The sequence below is a fragment of the Anopheles coustani genome, chromosome 2 (genome assembly GCF_943734705.1).
Source record: "Anopheles coustani chromosome 2, idAnoCousDA_361_x.2, whole genome shotgun sequence".
Lineage (NCBI taxonomy): Eukaryota > Metazoa > Arthropoda > Insecta > Diptera > Culicidae > Anopheles > Anopheles coustani.
The window spans coordinates 91818586-91842859 of record NC_071289.1 but is presented as its reverse complement, the minus strand read 5'-3'; the positions used below and the strand labels follow the sequence as shown (position 1 = coordinate 91842859).

The 24274-nt window shown below is 50.9% G+C and overlaps 1 protein-coding gene across 1 annotated transcript; it reads right to left on the bottom strand.

Moving 5' to 3' along the window:
* Positions 1-393: 393 nt before the first annotated feature.
* Positions 394-24274, bottom strand: LOC131265315 (PHD finger protein rhinoceros). Its single transcript, XM_058267575.1, has 8 exons — positions 24171-24274; positions 15767-16801; positions 15490-15684; positions 15196-15412; positions 14939-15128; positions 6370-14693; positions 3807-6285; positions 394-3743 (listed from the first exon to the last, which is right to left on the bottom strand). Exons 2-8 carry the CDS (start codon positions 16072-16074, stop codon positions 2437-2439), a joined length of 13020 nt encoding a protein of 4339 aa, XP_058123558.1. The 5' UTR covers positions 16075-16801; positions 24171-24274; the 3' UTR covers positions 394-2436.

The following is a 24274-nucleotide window of genomic DNA, read 5'->3' as shown; positions in this document are numbered from 1 at the left end:
AATATATTAAGCTATTGTTTGCATCTGTCCTTGTTGTCGAAATACTACAAACTTATTTGTTCCAACCGCACCTGAGCCAGGGTTAAAACCAACAGCGGGATCTTCTTTACAATAATGCACACGCCAGAAAGACCAGAGTACAGTCAGCCGCAAGGTAGTATGTCGTTTGTGAGCTGGAAGAAGCTGCTGTTCCATTTCGATTTTGATTCCCACGTGTGCCGAACGATTCAAATGAAGGAAGTTTGCGTCATGCCTGGTTTATCGGTCTTACTTTGTGGTATTTTGTAATTCTTTACTAATTTTACTATTTCTTTAATCATATTAGACTGTACAATGATACCATGACTGTAAGAAAATGAGCATCCTTTAGTCGATCCTTACGTGGCCGTAACCATACTGCAACATGTCTTTCTGGCTATTTTAGTAAGAAAAAATCGGTAAGCATTTGTCTTCCCACAATGTCTCGTACTGTTGGTTACTGTGTTTGTCCGTTTTATTTATTCAAAATTTAGCCTGCCGAATTGCTTTTCGATCCTTCGCTTTTCGGTTCATTTTAAACATCGATGCCCTCAGGAATACTTCTCTCAGAGCTGCAACGAATAGTTTGATTTGTCTCTGCTCTCTGGTCTGCACAATGAGCGTGTTGATTCGAACGAAAAGCATCCCTCCACCACACACAGTGCACTCAAATTGTGTCACAACAAACCATTTTCCTTCCCCTTATACTAGTCGTTACATTATTCTACAGCCCTTTTTAATACCTTTTGCAGCTTCGCTTGCGTCAATGCGTGCGCTTAGTTGGAACATCTCTACTCTATCTGGCCTAATGAGGTGGTTTCCATAGTTCCGGCTAGTTGTTTTTACTGTGCATCTGTGTGCGGCCGTTGCTCAAAGCAATATATCTTTTTGAAACACTCGTTCTTACAACAAAATCTAACTACCCAGGTAGCAGCGGACACGGAGAATTTTGCCGTAGGAATTGCTTTTCTTTCCCTTACTTTAGTTCTTTCATTAACAATTAATTGTCCTTTCGGTTGATTGTGCGCGTGTGGTGAGAAAGAGAAAACGTTTTCCACAAACAAACAACGTAAGAAAGCGTCATCCAGGACCATCGAAAAATGTACAGATCATGTACTTTGGCTTTCCTCGACAAATGGCTCTGATTCAACCGAGCAGAGTTTGTATTTAGGAGCTGCGGTCAAAGAACTTGTAGTATGATCGCCTAAAGATGTAAGAGAAATTGCTTGAATCCTGCGTATGACGATTAATGTAAATGTTGGTTTAATTTTCTTCGCAAAATATACCGAACCGGATCGTGAAGTCGGAACACCCTCACTTGGTTTTTACAATGCTGCTTGTTTTATAAACAAAAAGATACTACGTACAAATGTTCCAAGATGTGTTTTGTTTTTTTTGCTACAAGATTAGCCTGAAGTGTGCAACACACGATAGCAGCGCAACAACACAGCAACGGACGGCAATGCGCCTTACCCCCTCCCAACTTTCCCTTGCATTACCTATACCCAACACATTCAGCAAATCCGACTTCCGGATTGATTCTTCTGCATTCCTGAATATAATTTAATTAAATTTAAATTAAACTATTTAAACTATTTACTAGAAGTGTTTACAAGTTATATACTTTGCAAATGTGTTTTGTCATTTAAATATCTTAAGTTACAACGTTTTCTCTCACTCTTTGCTTCATTCCATTGTCCGCTCTCTACGTTTGTTTTTTTTGCTTTAGCGAGATTTTCTTTAGCCTTCATAAAACGCTACGCCGAACCGTGCGAGAATATCCGGACATGGATGGATCGTAATGCAGCCGCTACGACATAACTACGGCTACGGACTCGCAAGGATGCGAATGATTGCACACATTGTCTATTATTGCTGGTTGGCCCGATGTTGTATAGTAATAAATTAAGCAGTACTGTGGTGTAAAAATAATAAGTTATCAATTTAAAAAAAAATTTAAAAAACCCAAATAGTACAATAGCGCTTGGTTTAAAAAAAAATGCTAAAACATATTATCGAACAATAAAACGGACCCAATATGGGTTTGCTTAAATCAAGCTTAAACATGTTCAACCACATCCTGAACCATAGAAGCATAAACTATACACGGAAGATGGATTTCCATACGACTGGAAACGTTATCACACGAGCAAGATTATTAACCCGCGCAAAACAATTTAAAAAAAAGTGTACCTTGTTTTTCCAGTAGCATAGCAAAGCCTACCGCTACCGGAAACGCCAGGAACACGTTAGCATGAAAATTTAACATGATTCCAACAGCACTGGAAGACTGTATCAAGAAAGCCAACGAAAACAATACCACAGTAGCCGCGCGGGCGCGTTAGCGTTGGAGGTATGCAGTAAGTAGAGCGCAATGAGAGACGACTACGATTACGCTACCTCCTAGAGCATATAGTGTCATCGCACCTCGCAGTCCTTCTTGGCAGCGTTGCTAGCCGTAGCAGCTGGTTGCTGTGTGTTGCTAGCAATGCTACTATTGCCACTATTGCTATTGTTTGATATTGGGTGCTGCTGTAGATGCTGCTGTTGCTGCGATTGTAGTGGATTCAAGGATAGTGGTACCTGCTGCTGCTGATGCTGATGCTGATGCTCCTGGTGGTGTTGCTGCTGCTGGAGAGAAGCTACTGTGCTGGACCCGAAGAGACCACCGGCTGCAGTGGCCGCGCTAACGGATGAAGCAGCGTGCGTCGTCACGGTGAAGTTAGTGTTGGTGTTGCTGGCTGCGAAATCTAGCAGGCTTTTGAACGACATTGACATGCCGCTGCTATTACCGCTGTTGGTGTTGTTGCTTGCCATAGCACCCATCGCTGAAGAACCCCCGTACAGCGAACCGCCGGAACTCAATCCCGCCGCTTCAAGTGTGGCCCGCTCGAACGAGTTTGGTGAATTGGCTGCCATATTTGCCGCCGTCAGCAAACGTTCGATCATATTTTTACTGGAAGCTTCAGCAGCTGCCACCAAATCCATCTGTCCGGCATGCTCAGCAACTCGCGACATAGAAGGACTTGGTTGTCCCGCCGCCGTCGCTACTGATGTTGGAGAATTGCCTGAGCCGGCCACCTTTCGATTTGGGCTGGGATTCATTGGCACCCTGTCGTCCGGAGCGTCAGCGCTACTCTTCGAGGACATGACGTACGCTCCACCGGCCGCATTGCGGGCCAACTTTAGACGAATCGGTGTGATGAGTGGTTTTTCCGCCGGTGCCGCTTGTGCCGCTGCCGCTCGTTCGGTGGACGAACCACGAGCACCACCACCACCCAGGGTGTGCCCCAGATTGTTGGTGTTGTGTATCGCCGCGAGATCGATGGCAAGCGGATCCGTTTCGGGCGAGGATGATTGCTGCTGTCGACTGCTGCTGCTACCACCTGCACCACCACCATCGTGAACCACTCGCTCGTGCGTGTTGTCCTGCGGTGTGTGAGATCCATCGACCGACGAGGCCGACGAGGTAGGTTTGTCCGATTTTTTCTTACCCAAGCGTATGACGATCCTCGGTGGCGCCAGCTGCGATGACTCGTCGCCCGTCACCTCCGCTGCATTGCAAATGATCTCCACATTTGACAGCTTCTCACCCTTGTCTCGCTTGTGTTTCTTCTCCTTTTTACGCTTCTTGTGCTCGGCACTACGTTCCTTGTCCTTGTGCTTGTGCTTCTTTGCTTTTGGCTCATCGTCCGTCGCGAGGGCACTGTTTGCGTCATTGTCCTCTTCGGTGCCAATGGTGCTGGCTGCACCTTCACCTTCTGGAGCAACTCCAGCCAATCTACCACCCGCCACCGTCGATGTATTCGCTTCGTCGTCGAACTTTATCGTTCTTGCGTACATCATATACTCACGCCGCAGGATCTCGTAGGATGGTTTGGCCGCATTGCTGGCAAGACGTTTCTTTGGTGGCCGTAAGCTGCTACTGTAGCTACCACCGGGTACACCAACATCGGACACTCCTACCTCACCGGAGGACGCTTCCATCATGCCGGTAGTGCCGAGCTTTATTTTCAGCTTAGGTGCCTGCTGCGGTGTTTCCTGGCTAACGGCCGTCACTGTGGCCGTACTAGTGTTGGCCCGATTGTTCCGCGAGCGACGCTTACCGCTTCCTGCTCCAGCGGCCGCACCACCGGCGACGCCAACACCGCCACCTGGTCCATCACTGAGCGAGCCGACCCCACCACTCATGGTCGAACCATTGGCACCGCTCACACCTGAAATACCACCAATAGAAGAGACCGCATTCCGCCTCAGCTCCATCATCATCAGCTCGTGGTGCTGCTCGGAGGTCACCGCCTGCTGGCGCAGCTCGCGTAACATGCTCGAAGACAGCTTCTTACGATGGATACCACCGTACTCCATGTAGTCATCCTTTGTCGGCATTGAGCCGAGCGAATCGATGGCCTTCGGGAAACCTATGGTGGTGCGGTTACTGTGTCCAGTACTTCCCGCCTGAGACATATCGAGCGCATGATGGTGCGGGACCGCCTGCGGATCGTCCTGATTCATGTCCTGATTCCAGTATTGCCGCAGCAATTCCTTCTTGCGCATACGCCGCAGGTTCGATGATCCACTTGTTCCACCGCTCGCGCCACCTCCGAGGTTTCCACTACCCACAGCTGGTGGTGGTCCGATGCCAACTCCCCCAACTGTGCCGATCGATGGTGTAATGCTGTGCGACGCACTGGCAATGGAATGCTGCATGGCTGAGGTCGCCTGGGAAACTCTTCCACTCGCACCACTGTCCAAGTGCGCCAGAGGACCTTTGATTTTCAGCTTCATTACGTTGCCGGAGTCCGCCAGCGAGGACATCTTGTGCGTCACCGGTGTCGTGATAGGGAGACTGTCCGAATCGTTCGTTTCCTCTTGTGGCGCTTCCAGCATCGATGGATCGTCGTTGAGCATAGCGGAGGGTAGGGCAGGGGTGGTGCAAGGCGTAATCGAAGCTACGGACGTTGCAACTGACGTGGCCAGTGATAGGGAGTTTGTCATCGGCAGTGTGTTGTTGGTGGCGTTCGATTCCGATGCAATGCTGCTACTGTTGCTGTTGCAGCTGCCGCCCGGAACTCCCGATAGCATAGAGACGCTGCCGCCAGTTCCTGCACCACCAATGCTCGCCACGTTCGTGGTGGCCGTGGTGACCGTCGTAGACTGTGCGAGAGACGTGGATTGCTGCCGATTGCTCGCCGTGTCCGCCTTGAGCGCCGACTGCAGTGCGTTCTCCATGTCCTCGTCGATGTCGGCGAGTGTTTGATCGGCGGTTCCACTCGCAAACACACCCAACAGCTGATTGTTGTATGCGTCCGTATTGGCGGACGAATCGAAGCCGGTATTGTACGTGCGCATATCGACAGGTCCGGGCAGTACGGCCATATCGGGTATGCTGCTAGCCGGTGGCCCTACACCTACCAAGCCTCCCGGCGCTCCCGAACTTCCCGTGCCGGATGAGCCGTAGGCACCGCTGGACGCCGATCCTCCTGAGCCTGCTCCGGAGCCAGCGGTCGATCCTGAATTCCTACTCGAGGATTTCGAATCAACACCCGCACCACCAGGACCAGATGTTGTGTTAGCTGCATTTGCGCTAGCCGCTTCAGCCGATCGACCTTCAATCGAACGACGTCGATCACGCATGTCCCGTAGCTTGCCACAATCAATCACCTCATCAAAGTCCAGATCGTACACCGTTCCGGCAATCTTGCTGTGAATCGAACCGCCACCAAAGCATCCAAAGTCCGGACCCGGACCGAGTGGACCACCGCGATGATGATGGTAGCCTCCTGGTCCTGCGTGTCCGTGTGGCTGCCCTCTTCCAGCACCAACGCCTCCACCACGGCCACCGCCGGAAGCTCCCATTCCTTGTACACCAACTCCCGGACCACCAAGGCCAGCGGCAACGTGTGCGCCGGCATGATGTTGACGTCCGGCAGTCGCCGCCGCTCCTCGACCGCGACCTCGCGGAGGACGTCCTCGAGACGGTTTGGTGCCCGGTTCCCCCTTCTGTCCCTTTCCACTCGCTGGTGGTGGTGGAGGAGGAGGTACCAAACTGGCTCCACTTGCCGCCCCGATCGCCTTGTGTAGATGGTCGTACAGTACCGAGGCAGATACGGCCGCCGCCCCAGTTTTCGGACTCTTTCCGGGGCTCTTGCCGGTGCCGACCGTTGTAGTGGGAGATTTCAATTGATGAGCCATCGGATGATGATGTCCCGGGTGTCCTACCGGTGCGCCTCCACCGTTGCTGTCGTTCATCATTAAACCATGATGGTGCGATTGTTGTTGCTGTTGTTGCTGCTGTTGTTGCTGCTGCTGTTGTTGTTGTTGCTGTTGCTGCTGCTGCTGCTGCTGCTGATGATGATGAAGATGGTGATGGTGATGTTGATGATGCATTGGTTGTTGCTGCTGTTGCTGCTGTTGTTGGTTTTGAATGCGGGATGAAGAACGGGACGATTTGGCGGGACTCTTCTTTGACGAAGGATGCACCATCCCTCCGCTTCCATCCATCGACATCATGCCGCCCATGCCATCTTGCGATTGCGCAAGTGTTTGAAGCGGATTGCTGTGGTTGTTGTGCCTCTGCGGAGTGCGTCGATGCTGGGGTGTCCTTGGCGTACTGCCGCCACTACCCGTACCACCACCGCCCCCACCTTGTCCAGCACTGTTAAGCATGAAGTTGTTTTGCTGCTGCTGCTGATGCTGCTGTTGTACATCCGTCGGTGTCGGTTGTCGACTACCCGCCGTTTGCTGTTTGTTTGGCGATACGGCCATTCCGGACAATGGCGATGACATTTGGTCCACCATTTGCATCTGCTGCTTCTGCTGACCGGATTGAGGTTGCTGACCCCGATGAGGTGAAACCATCGTGTCGGGCATTCCGAGATTGTGCATTCCAATTCCGGCTGCCGCGTGGTGATGTTTACCGGCCGCTCCAATCGGCGTCGTCGTCTGCGGCGGTGTTGGCTGTTGATGGTATGCCGAATTGGCAAAGTTCGGTGGATACAGACCGGCACCGGGCGATGGGAATGGAACCGGGACACTCGCCGGTGGAAACAGGGACACAGCGCCAGGATACTGCGGCGGTTGCTGTTGTTGGTGCTGGCCCGAGTGAGGGTCGTTGGCGAATCCGTACGGCTGTTGCTGCTGCTGCTGTTGTTGTTGTTGTATTGCACTATTATTCGACGAAGCAGTATTACCGTTGTTACCACCTGGTTGTGCGTTTTGAATGTCCATAAAGCTGTTCAGATCGTTCAGCTTATTGCGGTGACTACTATTGTTGCCCATTTGTTGCTGCTGCTGCTGCTTTTGAAGTAGCAAGTTCTCCTTCTCCTGCATCACGGCACATTCGTGCTGCTTCTTCTGCTGCTGCTGCTGCTGCTGCTGCTGCTGTGGATCGAGAGAGTTCAAACCATCGTTGGTCTGCTGCGGATTCCATCCACCAGTGCGCCGTCCTTGATGCTGCTGTTGCGGCGAAGGATGCTGCTGCTGCAGATTGTCAAACATTGACATCATTGAGGTAGCTTCGTTCTGATTCGGTGGCATACCAACAACCCCAGCGCCACCAGCATTGCCTCCAGCTCCGGGCGGCATTTTCATGCTCTGCATGAAGTCCAACCCTTGCATGAAGTGATGATGTTGCGGTTGATGCTGTTGTGGATGATGATGGTTCATTTCGTTGCCACCCGCACCTCCTATCTGCTGCTGTTGTTGCTGCATCGTAGGATGAATGTGGTTGGCCATCGTCGCACTACCATCAAATAGGCGCTTCTCTGCATCCATTGCATTGTTATTGATGTTGTTGTTGTTGTTATTATTGTTGATGCTGTTGGCCGTGTTGTTGAGTAGCCGTGCCGCTTCCATGCAGTTCTGGGCCAGCTGAGCCGTCGGAACGTTGTTCGAACCGAGCAAACCCGACGTCGGCGGAAGCCCGTGGATTAGCAGCGGGGCGGAAGAGGTGGATGTCGACGCAGATGATGTTGGTGTAGCCGATGACGGCGGTACCCAGCGCTCGTCCGACGGTCGCGATGTAAGATGATCCAGATGGTCGTCTTTGGAGCTTTTCGTAACGTGCTGTGATTGTGGAATCGTAGGTACAATCGCCTGCTGTTGCTGTTGCGTGGCTTGCTGAGATGTGGCTGTAGTTTGCATGCCGGATGGAGTGAGCTGATCCAGTGAATCGGGGCCGTACTTGGAAAAGTTCAGCTGTTCCATTTGCCCACCGTCCGTTGTCGTCGACGGTGTCGCCGTCGTCGGGGGCAGATTGTTTGGAATGTCTGCTTTCGACGCGCCGCTGTCGGTTACGGTGGTGTAATCCGGCAACTGTGGGGCCACCGAGTTCGGTACCACCATCGCGTCATCCTTCTTACCGCCATCGACAGAGCCCTTCGGGTCCGCGAGTGTCGGGCCAGTAGCATTACCGCCGGCATTATTTGTACCATGATGCTTTTTGTACTTCTGGCGCAGCTTCTCGACCAAATTGAGCGTCTCACGCTGCGTATCTTCCTTGCAGTCCTCCATGAACGGGAAGTTGAGCGTCTGGTTGAGCTCGAAGGTATCGTCGGTGACGGAGCTATCTTGAGGGATAAGCAGATCAAAGATGGACGTTGGTTCGCCCGTACCTGAGCCGGAACTGCCCAGCAGACCCGCCGCCGTTCCCCCGACGTCCCCATTGTTATCCTCTTTCATTAGCAAACCGTTATTCCCAGCAGCCGGCGTCGTCTGATCCGAACCAGCGCCAATGAAGCCAACGCCACAAACATTCGTCGCATCGGCAAACGGCGCAGTCGATCGGCTGTTCGTTAGCTGAAGGGACGCGGCGGTGAATGGTTGTTGCATCATTGCCGTCGGTGAACCCGAAATAAGGTTCTTCTTAAGAACTTCCACCTTCTCCAAATCTACGTTCGTTTCCATTGGTGTGAGATTTAAGTCATTGGCGGGTGCCATTGGCCCCATATCACCAACATCGGAGACCATCGGGTTCTTTTTATCGGTGCCCTTCACAAGAGCCTTATCCTCCTGATCCAGCTTTGGAGCAGCGTTTTCAGTAGGTTTCAACGATTCACCAACCTTGCTCGCTGCTTCGTTGCTACCGTCTTCAATTACAACCACGTCGTCATCGTTGGAGCGTGACGAGTCTTCCACCAGGGAAATGATTTCAATGTCCTTTTTCTTTTGCGCGACGACTTCCTGCGGATCTTTAGCTTCGGCGTGCTTCTCTACTGGAGTTGTTGATTTTCTGCCATCTTCCGTACCTACCTCCAGCTGTTTCTCTTCCTGCCTTGGAGACGATGTTACCTTGCTCGACGTCTTGCGTTTATCCACGGAGTCTTCATCGGTTAGCAACGATATCGCATTGTCACCCGATAGTTTATCGCCTCCAGCCACCGTGGGGGGTTCGGGTTTCTGCTCATCAACCTTGTTTACCTTCAAAGCAGGACTCGCCGTTGCTTCACGCGCTTCCTGCGTCTCCGCCTGACCAGTGGCCAATTTAGGACTTTTTCGCTTCCGCGTTGGATAGTGCTGATCGTCCGCTAGGGGACGCTTCAACGCCGACGCGTCCTCAGATGCTGCATCATCTGTAGACCGAACCGTCTCTTTACTGGCTTTACCCGGTTCAGTTTCATCGGCTACCGACGAAGGTTTCCGTTCGTTTGCTCTGGAAGACGGAGGTGGAGGTGTCATCGTAGATGGTGGTTTTTCCTGCTCAACGACATCGGTGGTGGTGCTGCTGGTACTCGGCTTGCGTCTGCCCCCACTAGCCCGGGTGTTTGTCACTATGTCTGGCGAGAGGAGTGGAGTGACCGTCAATGACTTTCGTTTCTCCTCGAGGTCGCTAGCAGTTACAAACACCGACTGACGACGACCACGCTTGGCGGGTGTCGAGGAATTGCTACCGATGGGAGTGCTTGGTGCAGCCAATTCGTTTGCAATGGCAGTTGCAGGTTGATAGGAGTTTCGTCGACTAGCGATTGACTTCGGAGTACCGCTAGCAGCCGGAGGACCGTCCGCATGCTTCCCACCAGCTGGTGATTGCTTGTCCTTGTTAGTAGCTTTTCCAGCGGAAACTCCACCGACAGCTCGTGCGGAACTGTCCTTTCCTTTCGCAGACATCGATTGCTTAGCAGAAGGATGATCTCCGCTGCTATCGTCGGCGTTAGCAGCTGTGGCAGTTGTTGACATTTTTCTCCCACTGCTAGCTCGTCCACCGGCCGTCGATGGGCTGCTTCCCTTCTTTGCCGCGGCTGCAGTGGCAGGGACACTCGAGGTAATCTGTGGCTGCTTCTTCGGATTGACATCTTCCTGTTTCGTGGAAACCGATTTCCTCCGATTTCGAGCAGCAGTTGTTGCTGTGGGTTTGCTTGCCTGCGACGGTGTCTCTTCTTCCGCGCTACTCGCGTTGCTACTGCTCGAATCGGAGTCACTATCGGACGACGAGCCCGACGAGGATGACGACGAGGAAGAGCTGGACGACGCGGATACAGAACGTGCTGGACCCTTGTCAAGAAAGGGCAACTCTTCCTGCCGCGCCGTCGCCCGAGGTTGCTGCGCTTTTGCTGCCGGTTGTCCTGTCTTAGCGGTCGCAGCCGTGGTCTTCGAGCGGTTTATCGTGCCAGCGGCAGACGCCGCAGCCTTCTTACCATCCATCGGTGCTTCTTCCTCTTCATCCTCGTCTTCCTCTTCGTCACTGTCCGATCCAGAGCTGCTCGAGCTGGAACATGACGAAGAACTGCTTCCGGATGAGCTCGAGCTGCTGGAAGGGGTTGAATTGGCCGTCTTACGATCTTCCTTGCTCCTACTGGCCGCCTTAACAGACGTCGAACTGGCCCCTTTCGTCGGCGCCGTAACCACGGAAGCCACTTTTTCATCGGGTAGTGGTGTCTCCCCGGTGGAAGGTTTCCCGAGTCCACTCTTGATGTGTTCAGCTGCCTTCTTTGCCGCCTGACGCTGCGGAACGTAGGCGAAAACTTCCAGATGATTTTCACGCTTCTGCTTCCCACCTGCTCCAGCTTCCTTGACTTTGCCTGCTTTATCCACAACCCCCTTTTCATCCTTCTCGCACTCAGTCGGCTCTTGAACGTCGTTAGAGCGATCTTTGACCGTTGCAGATTTTTCCCGCTGCTTCTCGACCGTGGTGGCAGGATGTTCTTTGGATTTGGTACGGCTTACCGGGTCGATCTTAGCAACCGCCGCCGTTGATTCAATACCTTCGACCTGCACATTTTCTTTCACCTGCGACGATGCCAACTGTCTGCTCCTGCTGTTTCCGCCACTGTTATTCGTTCCTGCAGATGACCGCTTTCCGGTTGTTGCTTTTCCGCTGCTCGCTGCTGCCACCGGCTTTGGCTCCGTTTCCTTTCGACTACGATTCGCAGTGAGGTTGCTTACGACGGAGGATTTTTCCTTACTATTACTTGCTGCACTGGTTGCTAACGCTAAGGCTGCATTGCTACCTTGATCGACACCGAGCTCAACCTTTGCACTGTTTCCACTGCTGCCCGTGCTAACGCCGCTACTCGTGCTGCTAATCGACACACTGCCACTGCTACTAGCACTACTGCTACTGCTGCTACTACTGCTGCTGCTGCTACTGCTGCTACTGCTGCTGCTGCCCGCTTCGCGATCCTGAGGTTTTCGCCCGCTCGCACCGGCACTGATCAGTAGTCCTGCACTAGCCGAGTTGCTGGAAGAAGCATTCGCGGAAGCCACCGACGATGTTGCACAAGCGAGCGCCGATGAGGTGGACCCCGAGGAAACTGTCACCGCCGAGCTGTTGACGACGCTCGTCACCGTGCTGCTGTTGTTGCTGGTTTTCATCAAATTTTCCGCCGCCTTTTTGGCTGCCTCGCGCTGCGGCACCACCATAAAGTCGGCCAAAAACTCCATCTTTTTCGAGGACGTGCTGATGCTGTTCACTGCTGCGCCCAGTTTGCCTTGATTGCTACTACTCGTCGTAATGTTGGTGTTGGCACCTATACTAGCACCGGTCGATGGTGTGTTGTTATCGACAGGTGTATGTTTGTCTGCCGCCTGCTGCGATTGCCTTTTCTTGCCACCCTCTTTGGTGCTGCCCGCTTTGCCTGTCGAAGCAGCTGTCCGCCCTGGTGCCGTGGGCTCACCCGTCGTACGCTTGTGTGCCACGTCCATGGCTTGAACAGAGGACGAGGAAGAGGAGGTTATGGAAACGGCTGTAGAGAGTGAAGACTTGCTCGCCGATACGGTAGATCCTGGTAGAGCCGATGACGGTGTTGCTACCGGTAAAATCATCGTAGGCGCTACCGTCGTCGTCGTCGTCGTTGACACGGTGGTGGCGGAAACTCGTCCCGATTTCAATGGAGATTTTTGCTTCAATCGATCCGCCTCCTGCTGCAGGTTGAACTCCTTCATGGCAGCCTTTGTACGGAACGGATGCTGCTGAGAATCGCTCGCCGTGTGATCCGTCTTATCCCGATCCGTACTATCACTGTCGGAGTAGATGTCGGAAATCTTCTTAGCGCGACCTCCACTACCTGCACCGACACTAGCATTGCCACCGCTGACTCCTCGACCACCGACGGCTCCAGCTCCTCCAGAATTTCGCGTCGTCCCACTGTTGTGCATCAACTCGTCGCTATCGTTGGAATCATCGTCATCGTCGGTTAAATGCATCGCACGCCTATCGTCCGCGAGCTCTCGCTCCATCTGGCGCAATGACTGATTGCGGAAATCTTTCTTCGGATGCCGTTGTGTACCGGCCGTTGTCGCCGACACACTACCCTTAACGCCTGGCCCAGAAGTTGCCACCGATGGTCGTAAGCGCGACTCAATCATTTCCTCGTCACTCGAACTGTCGTTCACAACACTGCGCCGTCGGTTGTTGGATTTCTCCGCCGAGGAACCAACATTAGTTCCCACAGTCGAACCACCACCACCCGCCGACCCTTTCCGGCGCTTCCGCTCAACAGCCTTCGTTTGACGGGGTTTCTTCTTCGAGGCGTTCGTTTTCTCCAGCTCGTCCTCTTCGCCATCATCCAGCTCGGAGGCGGAACTGTTGCTCACACTCATGCGCCGCGCCGTTCCGTTGACGTACGGAGTTGTTGGTGCCACACCCGGTTGCCGCTTGGAGGTGACGGAGAGCTGATTTTTGGTTCTTTGATTAGTGCTTGATTGTTGCTGCTGTCGCACACCGTTCACATCCGACGACAGCTTGCTCTTGGCCAGCTGCTGCTGCGATTGTGGAAGATTTTGGTGCTCGTGGTTGTGAGTCTTTTTAATCCTGGCCGCCTTGGATGATACCTTGTAGCTGCTGCTACTGCTGCAGCTGCTGCTACTACTGCTGCTACTACTACTGCTAGAACCACTACTGCTGCTGCCGCTGCTACTTGCACTGCCATTGTGGCGCACCTTTGCACTAGCACTGGCGGAGGACGACGAAGCCGCCTTGACCGTCGATTTCTTCCCACCAACCGTGGCGCCATCTTTGCGATTGTTGGCGCCACTAATACCGCTACTGATATTGCTCCCGCTATTGCTACTATTTACACCGCCAACGATCCGATCCACCAGCTCGTCCAGCGTCAACACTGCACTATCGGAATTACACGAGTAGAGTCTATCATATACCGTTGGGCCGTGGTTGGCCTGCAGGATTGCTTCGAGCGAGACCGGATCGAGCTGAGGAACCGCAGTGGCACTCGTCGATCCTGTTCCACCATTGCGCTGCTGCTGCTGGCTCACCATTGACGACAGCACGGTGACCTGCTTGTTGAAGGTTTGCTCCCGCATCCGGAAGAACGAACGGCTTAGCTTCTCCCGCCTGCTGACCATGTAGCAGAGATTGCGAACCCGCTCCAGATCCTGCCGCAGGTGCACGAACTTCTTCATCTTCTCGATCTCCGCCTGCTCCTGGTTTTGTGCGTTAGGATCTACCTCGTCCGTCTTCGGAGGCAGCAGTGGCCGGTTGTGCGCCGCCTTTCGCTTCAGTATCCAGTAGTTGTAGATATACTGCACGGCCTCCGCGTCCACGTCCAACAGTTGGTAGCTGATGTCTTTGAGACTGACATGCTTGTCGAACTCGGCCTCGATCTCTTGCTGGCGAGCCGCACGTGCCTGATTGCGTTCCTCCGATGTCATGTCCTTGCGCTTGCGCCGCTTCACATCGCCGCCTCCTCCGGTACTGGTCGATGGGCCGGCCTGCCCTGTACCGGATCCTCCAGCGCCCGTTCCAGATCCACCCGCCTCATCATCACTGCCGCCCGAGACGGAGCCGGCATTGTTGGCCGAGTTCCTGCCATTATCCCGCCGGCCCTTGTTCTCCCCGTGCTTTTGGCAGTACGAGCGCAGCTTTACGCCGTCTTCCGCGTGCTCGTCCTCGATGATGGCGCGCATCTCGAGCCCGTGCTGGAATGCACACGTCACGTGGTATGCCGTCTTGCACGTTTTCACCGAGCATTGGATGCAGGCACCGACACGTTCACGACACAGGGCACACACCAGCGCCCACCGGCTCGTTGGGATGGCGGAGATCTTCGTGATTGGCTCCATTCGATCGACCGATCCGATGCTCACCTCCGGGATCCACAGAGCACAGGAAACATGCGCCCACTTGTTCCCCGATCGGGTCGACTTCATTGCGCCACCCATATTCGGACACAACACGCACTTCGGCTTCTGTCCCATCGAACATGTCCTACATAACCATTGACCTACAATAGGGTGGGAGGAAAGAGAAACAAAAATTAAGACGAAATGGCGTGAAGTTAGAGCGCCTTGCGGTAGACCGAAAGCTAGCCTTCGGATTGATTTTCTGTTTCAACCTTCTTTCTTCATCTAAACCCTTACAGAAACCTTTTTTTTTTTTATAAATACGTTAAAACGTACTGCATTTTTTGGGAATAACATTTTCATTTAAGAGAAAGACGTCGCTTTAAACGGACCAAACCCTACTTACCAGATGGTATATTTGTTATTCCATAACAAGCTTGGTGAACGCAAATATTGCAATTATCACAGAAAACCATTTCATTCGCTTCCTCCGAATCCGGCGATCGGCACACGTCGCAGATTACATTCTCATCGTACTCGATGCCGAGGCCTTCCTCGGTTTTCATGATTGCCTGGATCTTATCCAAGCAGCGGCCCTGAATGAGAAGGAATGTTTAGTACAACAAGTGCTTGTGCAAATCGAATTCGCCACTCGACGCATACCTCCAGCTCCTCTATCACCCTCTCGAACTGCTCGTCGGTCACAGGAACCAGGCCAGACAGGTTGCGCTCGCCGTTCAGCACCTTCAGCCAGGCCGCGTCACACTGATCCAGATCGTAGTAGCACACGTTCTCTGCGATGACCGGCGTGCTCGAGAGATAATGCTGGTCATGGGTGAAATTCTCATCCTTCGTTATTCGGATGTACTTATTTTTCGGTCTATTGGGAAACAAACAAAACAATGGAGATCAGCATCGGAACATACGAACTGGTTTAAGGTCGACCGGAATGCTTACAGCTTAAAATCTTGCCGCTTCTTAAAGTAGGTCTCCTGCAGTGTCGCTACGCATGGTTCCGGAAGCGAGTCCGGGTTGACAGGCACCTGCACGCCACGCTCCCACTCCTGCTTCCACTGGTCCGCTATGACCCAGTAGTTTTCGGCCGCTAGTGGCTCCGAGTCCGGCAGTTTCATGGCACTGATAAGGTCTTTCCTGTAAGGCAGATGCAAGTAAAACGAATTAGTTAAATCTTGTTACAACGTCCTGGGCGTTTGTTTGGTGGCCGTATGCCTACCTAAACAGTTCTGCCGGTGCCTCCGGTGCGGTGCGATTGTAGATGCTCGACAGCTTGCAGTCGTTGACGGACCGCGGCTGCCAGTTTTTCGTTGGCGTCGTCGGTCCCCCGCCGCTTCCACCGGACCCCGCCCCGGAGGATCCGGCCCCACCGGCTCCGTTCGACCCGAGCGAATCCTTATCATCGTCGACACCAGCTCCGCCCGCACCGCCCGCTGACGACACGGGAGGCCGCCCCTTGCGTTTCTTGATCGGTGGCGGACCATCGTTCTCACCCCGATTGGTGCGCTTTTGGCTCTTCTGAGACATTTCTCTTCTTCCGTTGCAACACTCTGCTGCTGCCGCAATTCGCTTCTCCGCTGGCGCAATTAGTGGCGCGTTCGGGTCCGTGCTGTCCCGTTGCGCTTACACACAGGATGATGCGCTGGCCAGGACATGGGTACCAGCAGTAACATCACCGTAACCGCCCCCGCCACCACTATCACTACGGCTACTGCACACACACATACAGTCAGTGGGTGGGTGACAAACAGATATTTATAAACAAATATTAAACGTATATAAAATTATTCGAACGTACACAACACACTGAACACGCTTCCTTCTTGCTACGCTTCGCCACACCACACCACACCACCAACCCTGGGGCCACCCTACCACCCTCCACCAACACCTGCGCCGTGCACGCTTGTTCTTCGCTCCTCGCGCGCTGCTTCACGCAGTTGGGGTTGGTTATGGAGTGGGGTTTGATGGGGTGAACTATGGGGCTTGACTTGAGGCTCGAACTGAAGTCCTTGGTTCGGTGAGGTTCTTCTGCTACAAGCATTTATAGCGCAACTTTTCTTCCACTTGCCACCGTGCCGTGCAAGGTTTATGATTGTTTTGCTCAGTTTGTATGTTTACTTTTGCTACTTGTCGATTTGTTCGCACGTTCCTTGCACGCCGTTTTAGCGGTCCATGTGCTCTGTTCGTTCTGTACAATCGCGTTACACTGTTAGCAGGCATCAGCATAGCATTCCGTGCGCTGCAGTACGTCCTACAAAATTGAAAAAGAAACAAACATTAGTTTACAAATCCAGCTCAAAATTGATAATGCATCAATAACAACTGAGAAGTTGTATTCCGGAAAAAAGAAATAAATCAATCGTTAATGATACTTGCTTACGTAATTTGAATCTATCACATATAAACATGCCATAGTAGGCCGAGCCGGGTAAATAATCATTCATCGTAGAACAAGTAACAGATTTAATATCATTTGCCAGGCATAAGTGAAGGGTTCAACATAAGGTGATTTTCATTAGAATTGAGACAGTATTTTCAAATGCTACATGTTTTTGGTTATTAGTAAGTACGCTTAGTAAGTGAAACGTTTTGTTGAACATGAATCCCTTAAAAAAATGGGCCAAACAAAATGTCTGCAGTGACTTCTTTGGCTTCAAATCTTCCCCTGCATAATGTATCCCGAAATTCTCAACCAGTCACCCGATTTTCGCCAGCATCAAAATTGTGTCAAACGAAGTTGATTCGTAGGTGGCTATGTGAGTGTTTGGTTAACAAAAAAGCCTACATCTTCGCCACATTCCTGTGCACCTGATTGAAGGGAGATGATGTTTTTCTTCTCCGCAGGGATGTGTGTGTGTGTGTGTACACCCGTGTATCCTTCGCATAGTGTGTATCGGTGTGTTTGTAGACAAACATTCTATGCCCCAATAAACACGGAGCGCATCGGTGCGGCGGCACGGGAAGGAAGGGCAGTAAGGCTCTCATCCCTGGAATTCCTTTCTACTGCGCACCCTCGTCAGGGACCCTCCGTGTTCACTATAGCCCAAAAGAATCCTTCTGTGGCGCTTAGGGGGATCTCTTCCTCTCTCTGTCTGCTCCACTCGTGTTTTCCAACACCGGACACATGCGCACCACCGCCACTTTTCGCGCTTCCTGTAGCAAATGGGGACCCCGCCGTATTACACTACTAACGCTGATATGCCTGGTAGTAGTGTTGGTGACTGTGGGAGTTGTACGGATTTATTTATGTTTTCAAAACGCGTGCTGTGCGAGAGCGAGTGAGCCTATGTTTCCCCCTGGAGGTAGGTTTTTTTTTTATTTGGGCGGGAGGGATGATATCCGGAGGGATTTAGGATTAACCCGAGTCCTTCCTTGCCGTCGAAGAGTATGATGCAAGGCTTAAGAATGGCTCCTGGGGGGGTCGGACCAGCAATCGTCAAGCTTATTCTGTAACCATCATGGGTCGCTTCCGGGCCAACGCTGTGCCTTAGTAACGGGCGAGCTCGCTCTTTTTCGAATGTTCGCCTATGTGTTTCCGGAACTTATTTCATCCTACACTCATTTCCACATCGACAGCTTTTTGGTAGTGCCCGCATGTTTTTGGTATGTTTTAGCAAAGAGTTAGCGCACACTGTACAAGAAGGAGGAGCAACATGTAGCGAGCGTTTGGTGGAAAATGGAAAACGCATAACATGAAACTCATCATCGCTGTGTTTTTCAAACCCTCTCTTCCAGCGGGGTTGATCCTGTCCCATCGTATCCGTTCGGTTTCCAAGTATTTTCCACTTTGCCAATCCCTCTTCATTCAATAATTGTCATCCTTTTTTAGCGTTTTTACTCTTCCGCCAGCTACGGTGGTGATTTACTCCCTTTTTCCGTTTAATAATTGACAGTCCTCCTCTTCAGCTCACGCAGCCAGGGTGTAGTGTATGTGTGGCCACGCACCTTTTGCTCCACGACACGACCACCAGAAGGAAGTGGAAACACACATTCTCCACCCCCGTTTCATCCTTTTCCTGCTCCACCTTTGCACCATCATCCCCCCAACGTCATTATCATCCCTTTCACTTCCGCTTCTAACAACATTCGACCCGCGCTTCGCGGCCAACATTCCATTCCATTGCAGACAACATGCAGAAGAGCTGGCTTGCGAACGGAAAGATGCAGAGAAAAACCCCAAATGGAAAACTGTGAGAGCGAGAGAAAGTGGTGTCTCGCGGGAGGAACCGAGAGAGATTTATCGCAGCACGGCGGGCCGATTGTTTTATTGTGCTGCTGCTCTCTCATTATCGACCCGCGGAACGTTGACGACATGTCGCGGGGCTAAGACGTTGAAGATCCACCACGACCGCTCATCTTCTTTACCTTGGGGCCTCCCCCCCGGCCTTTACTCTCGCTCTACGCTGCTGGCGTCTGCTTTTCCGTCTTTCCGATCGACGAGAGGAGGCAGAGTTCTCCGAATCGGTCGGATATTCCCGGCGGAACCGAAAGAACAATCTCTGTAGCCAGAAATGTTCGGCAAAGCCGGCCATGGCAACAGGAGACGAGACTTTGCAAGACACGGGACGCCGCCCGACGGCATGTATAACTGTTAAAAATAATAAAAACCCAAGATACGCGCCATATGCATCGGCCGGAGGGTACAAGAGTCCCGTTTTTTTTTCATTCTTTCGGCAAACCACAAAGATGTTTGTCCGTGGGAATTCCAGACAGTACGGGAAGATGTGTTTTGGGGCAGCTTCATTCATTCGTACAGCTATCTTCGAGTGTACTTGCTTGCCAATTAGATTAGAATTTAATAATATGGAAAAAAAAATTGAAGACAACATTCCCATACCTCCAGGCGCCGGGGGGGCTTGGAAGGGCAGTGAATGGACCACTGTTATCTTGTGGCCAACATCCTTCAAAATCTGATGCGTCAAATATATTAGATTGTGCTTTTCTATCGATTATTTTTGCTTTCGACGCTAAAGCAATGCATTGACAAAGAGTGCACAATAAGTGCTTAAAAAATAAAAGTAATCTATTAAAGATATTGTTTATAAAATGTTTTCAAATTTACAATTGTCGCTCCACACGACGATTAAATGAATGATTTCACAATCCTCTTTAATCATTGATTCGTCACAGCGTTCGTTGCTCCTTTCTCCGTTCGAACCAACCACTATCTGGAGACGCCACCCCGTGGCCGTGGTTTCGATGCGTGCTTCTAAGGGTTTTCTCCCTTTAAAAGAAACCAACAAACAACGGCCCTATCAAAGCTTATCGAAACGATTGCCTTATATCGTCGTTCGCTTTTCCGGCAACAAATAGCTTGGGCGCGCATATACTTTGCCGTCATAAAAATACTAACATACACTAAAAACGAGCTTCGGTGCGGGTCACACGCATACGAGAACTGCATCTATTTTCCCCGCCACTAGCGAAACCGTGCGTCTTGGAACGCGCTCTTCTCGCGCTTGCTGGAAGGTGTTGCTTTGTTATTCAGTCATCGACAGCGTCTGGTTTTCTTCGCGCCAACTGCTTCCTCGCGCAGCACTTAAACCAAATCGCGCCTGTCAAAACGCTGTACCCACTGCTCCGCTTTGTCTTGCTCATTCATGGTTGCATTATATTTTGCTGCAAAATTCTAACGTTCATCGGAGACATCTGGAGAAACGAAACAACTGGGTTATCATAGCAATTCCATTTTTCATTCTGACTCATCATCATGCACACAAGCAGGTTATGCATTTTTGAAACCAATAAATGAGATTTGCGCAACCAAACTTACCAAATTACCCAGGGAGTTGTATGCATTTTATCTCCTACAATCATGTAATACTTCACATCCACTCGTAACTGTCGTGATCTTACCGAAAAGGAACGGTACGAGGTCGTTTAACCGGACCTTGGCGGCTATGGCAAGTGTGACTTTATAACAAAAAAAACCTTTTCTTGGTTTAACCCATACCACTCCACCGAGACGGCGCTTGCCATCAATGGACTGGCAGTCGTCTAAGGAAGACGCGCGGCACGGCAGCAATTGAATATTTATTGCCAGCTTCGTTCCAACATCTGGAAGGAGCGAAATATTCGATCACCAACACGATCGCCGGTATGTTGAACCCGAGCTGAGCGTTATGGAGCAACATATAGGCAAAGGGGAACAACAGCAGTTACTGTTTGTGGCTGTCAGTTTAATTGTCAACCATGTTTATGGATGCTTATCCTAGGGGTGCTTGGATTTACACCTTATTTTTTAGCGAGAAATATCTAACTCGAACCTCATGTTAAATTACAAGAAAGGAGAATATCACACAGTTGTAGTGCCAAAATCTATTTGTATTCATTTCTACCATAAATAAGTAGCTCCTGTTTCAAAACGGGCATAACATGCTTCTTAAACTTTGAATAAAAATGTTAGTTGTTTTAAAAACATAAATTTATATCTTGACATTAGTAAAAAAACTGTATTGGTAACAATACTTTCGTTTTCACTCAGATCCATCCATACATCAGAATGTATGGAAGATGGTAAAATCCCACCGTGGCAAAAAAAAACTCCCTACAAAACGAGAGAAGACAGATCATCGCCAGACGGACGCCTCAACAGGGAAGATTGCAAAGCGAAACCCCCTAAAACAATAAAAAAATGCATCTGCAGCGAGAAACTTCCGAGGATACATGAAATTCGCTCCCCTTCTGTCTCGCCACCATCATCATCGTCTTCGTTTACTGCCGCGAAGCTGATGTCCTCAACCTTTTTTTCAAACTAGGAGTGATGCATTTTATAGAAGCGCATCCGAGTGCACCAAACAACAGCCAGCCCATTCCCGGTATACCTCTCGTCTGCACCTTGCGTACTAAACGACGCACGCGAGGTCGATACACACGGCATGATGGTATCGACGAATATGGGATGGTTGTTGGTGGAGATGCCTTTAGGATGCATACGCGCGCGCCACTTCTCGCAGCACGGCGCTTGACTACAGAACGTGTGTGTTTGTCATCTCCATCTTTCCATCTTGGTGGCGCCTCGCGGTTGATACTCTTTTTACTCTGAGCAGGCGATCAAATAAGACAGGAAATCAAGGCAGGCGCGAATGTATGAAATGTATGGAATAATTAAATGGTCGGAAAATAACAACACGCAGCTGGTTTGGTAAAATGCCCTAAAAATGTTAGTTTCTAAGGACAAAAAAATAACAATAGTAAATCAATGAAGGCGTTTAGTTCCGATGAAAAGTAGCAATAGCAACATCAGATCAGCAGATCAGCAGCATCACCGTCACAATTTATCCACACCGCCACGAACATATTTCCACACACCGCGTAGCAACATAACACGAGCATCGAAGCAAACTCCCTCTCTCTCTCTCTCTTCCCCTCTTTAACATTTTTTCCCTCTCTCTCGCTCTCTCTCATGTGTATCATTCACACACCTTCTTCGCAAGCATTGTAATATTGTTGCTCTTTTTATTATTTACGAACGACGAACTGGTACAGTGCACCACGCATACACGCACACTTTCGATGCCACTAGTAAAAAAGGTTTTTACACTGTAGATTTCTATTGGATCTTCGATCGTGGCGATAAATGCATATTTTTTAGCACAGTGTTACTCAGATTTTCATTCGCGGCTAGATTTGAATTTGATTGATTATTTCCAAGGAGGAAGGTGCTTTCCGCAACGGGTGATACCTTTCGCATGCACCTACACACGCACATTCATTGATTCTCTTGCATACGGACTTTGCTCAAAGAGAGATGAAACTCTCGCCAGATCTCTCGAAGATTTCGTACATTCCTCGTACATTTCCCGTATTATTTCTCACCACACGATAGTGCTTCACGTTCTCGCACGCGGGCTTTCGTCTGCTCTCGTTCGCACACGTGCACCGCGCGCACGCCTAACCACACCAACACACGCGGACCTGCGCGTACAACAAGCATTCGAAATGCTGCTTCCTTCGTAATAGGAGGCGCTTTTCAAACGCTCTTATCCAGCGCGACGCATTAATCACAATCAGATCCGATGCCTCTGTTCTTCGAGCTGCTCCCATCGTATCCGTCTTCATCACGTCTTGAACGGCGATGCGCCCCATGCACACCACATCACACGCACTTCGCCTTCGCCATCCTTCCATCGATCCGCTCTCCGCGAAGCGACAGCGACGACGGAGCGAAGACATTTTTCTTCTCCTGCTTTTTCTCCACTTTTCTTCGTCGTCCACACTTTTCGCCGTCTTTTCTTTCGCTATCCTTACGACGGGCGCACGACAACCGTTGGTCCGAAATTGTTGACGGTGAGAAGGTTGAGAAGTAGGCTTCGAAGAAAAAATTGCTGCCACCAACATGCCTTTTTGTTTTTGGTGGGATGCATTTCTGCTGCCTGCTGTCAGTCCCCTCGCTGCATTTTGTGCTTTTTTTTTAAATTTTCCCACAATACTCACTTAATCCGCTATATTTGCATACAGTTTTGCTACCTTTCGATAAATATAAAATGAAAACTGTGGAAGCGAGAGGGAGATAATACGGGCCAGGGTAGGAGCGAGCGAGAGAGAGCGGATGCGAGAATTTTGTTTGACACTTTTGTTGACGCACTTTTCACTTCCCCCCGTCGCGCTGCAACCCCTCACCTGCTGCTGATGGTCGCGGTCGATCGAGCGGAAGCTGGTGAAATACACCCGCACACATACACACACACAAACGCACATCCCTTGCAGCCACCAACACCTTCCACCCTGCTAATAACATCAATGATCCTTTCGCAGGACTTTCATTCTTTCTCTTTACTGAAGATTCTCGCTTTCAAATATCGGCACACTTGCATTTCCCATTTTCTTTTCGCGCATAAAGGACGCCAAGGTTTTTTCTTCACCAGACCACACAGAAAGCTTTTTTTTAACCAATCACTTGCAACTCCGCAGAAATTGATCACTCACAGGACCGACCACCCCATTGTACGCACACTTACAGCGACTCGGTTACGGGGGAGAAGAGAAAGAAAATATTCCACTCCTAGCCACCCCCAAGAGCAATCTTCCTTCCTGCCTCTCCTTACCAACCCCACGAAAGGAAACGCATGACGAAAGGAATCCCCAAAATCCTCCTCCAGAACACCCGATGGCCATTTCCTTATGCACTACTTCTCCACTCGCTCCACCTGACCTGCTGATGAGGTTGCTATTGCTATTGTTGGTAGCTGCAAGCAGTTGGTTTCGCGTGAGTTTAAGGAGGCCAGGGGAGCCACGGGTGTTGACGATGACGACGATGACGATGAATCTGCTTCTGCTGCTGCTGCTATTGCTATTGGCTGCATTAATGAAAGACAGATTTTCCATTGCAGTCCATTGTACCGTTTTGCAGCAAAGGAAAACTTTCATTCGGCAATCGTTTTTTCGCAACGTACCGCGATTCGCACTTGCAGTAGCGCTTAGCATTGATACCGAGAAAAAGTTGCACTACACCACCATCATCATCAGCCTCTACTGTGTGGCCCGTCGTAAAAGAGTAAACAACAATTGTGACTGACCCGCCATTGTTTTCACTCATTTTTATCCAAGGCACACTGCAAACGCTGTGGCATTCGACACCAGCCACCTACCGACGCACAAGCACTTCTTTTCGTACGTACCATTTTCGATTTGCAGCGAATTAGACGCGTTTAATTCTGAAAAATCTACACGCCAAGACACAGCCGCCATTATAATTTTCCATCTTTTTCTTTGCTTTGCCACG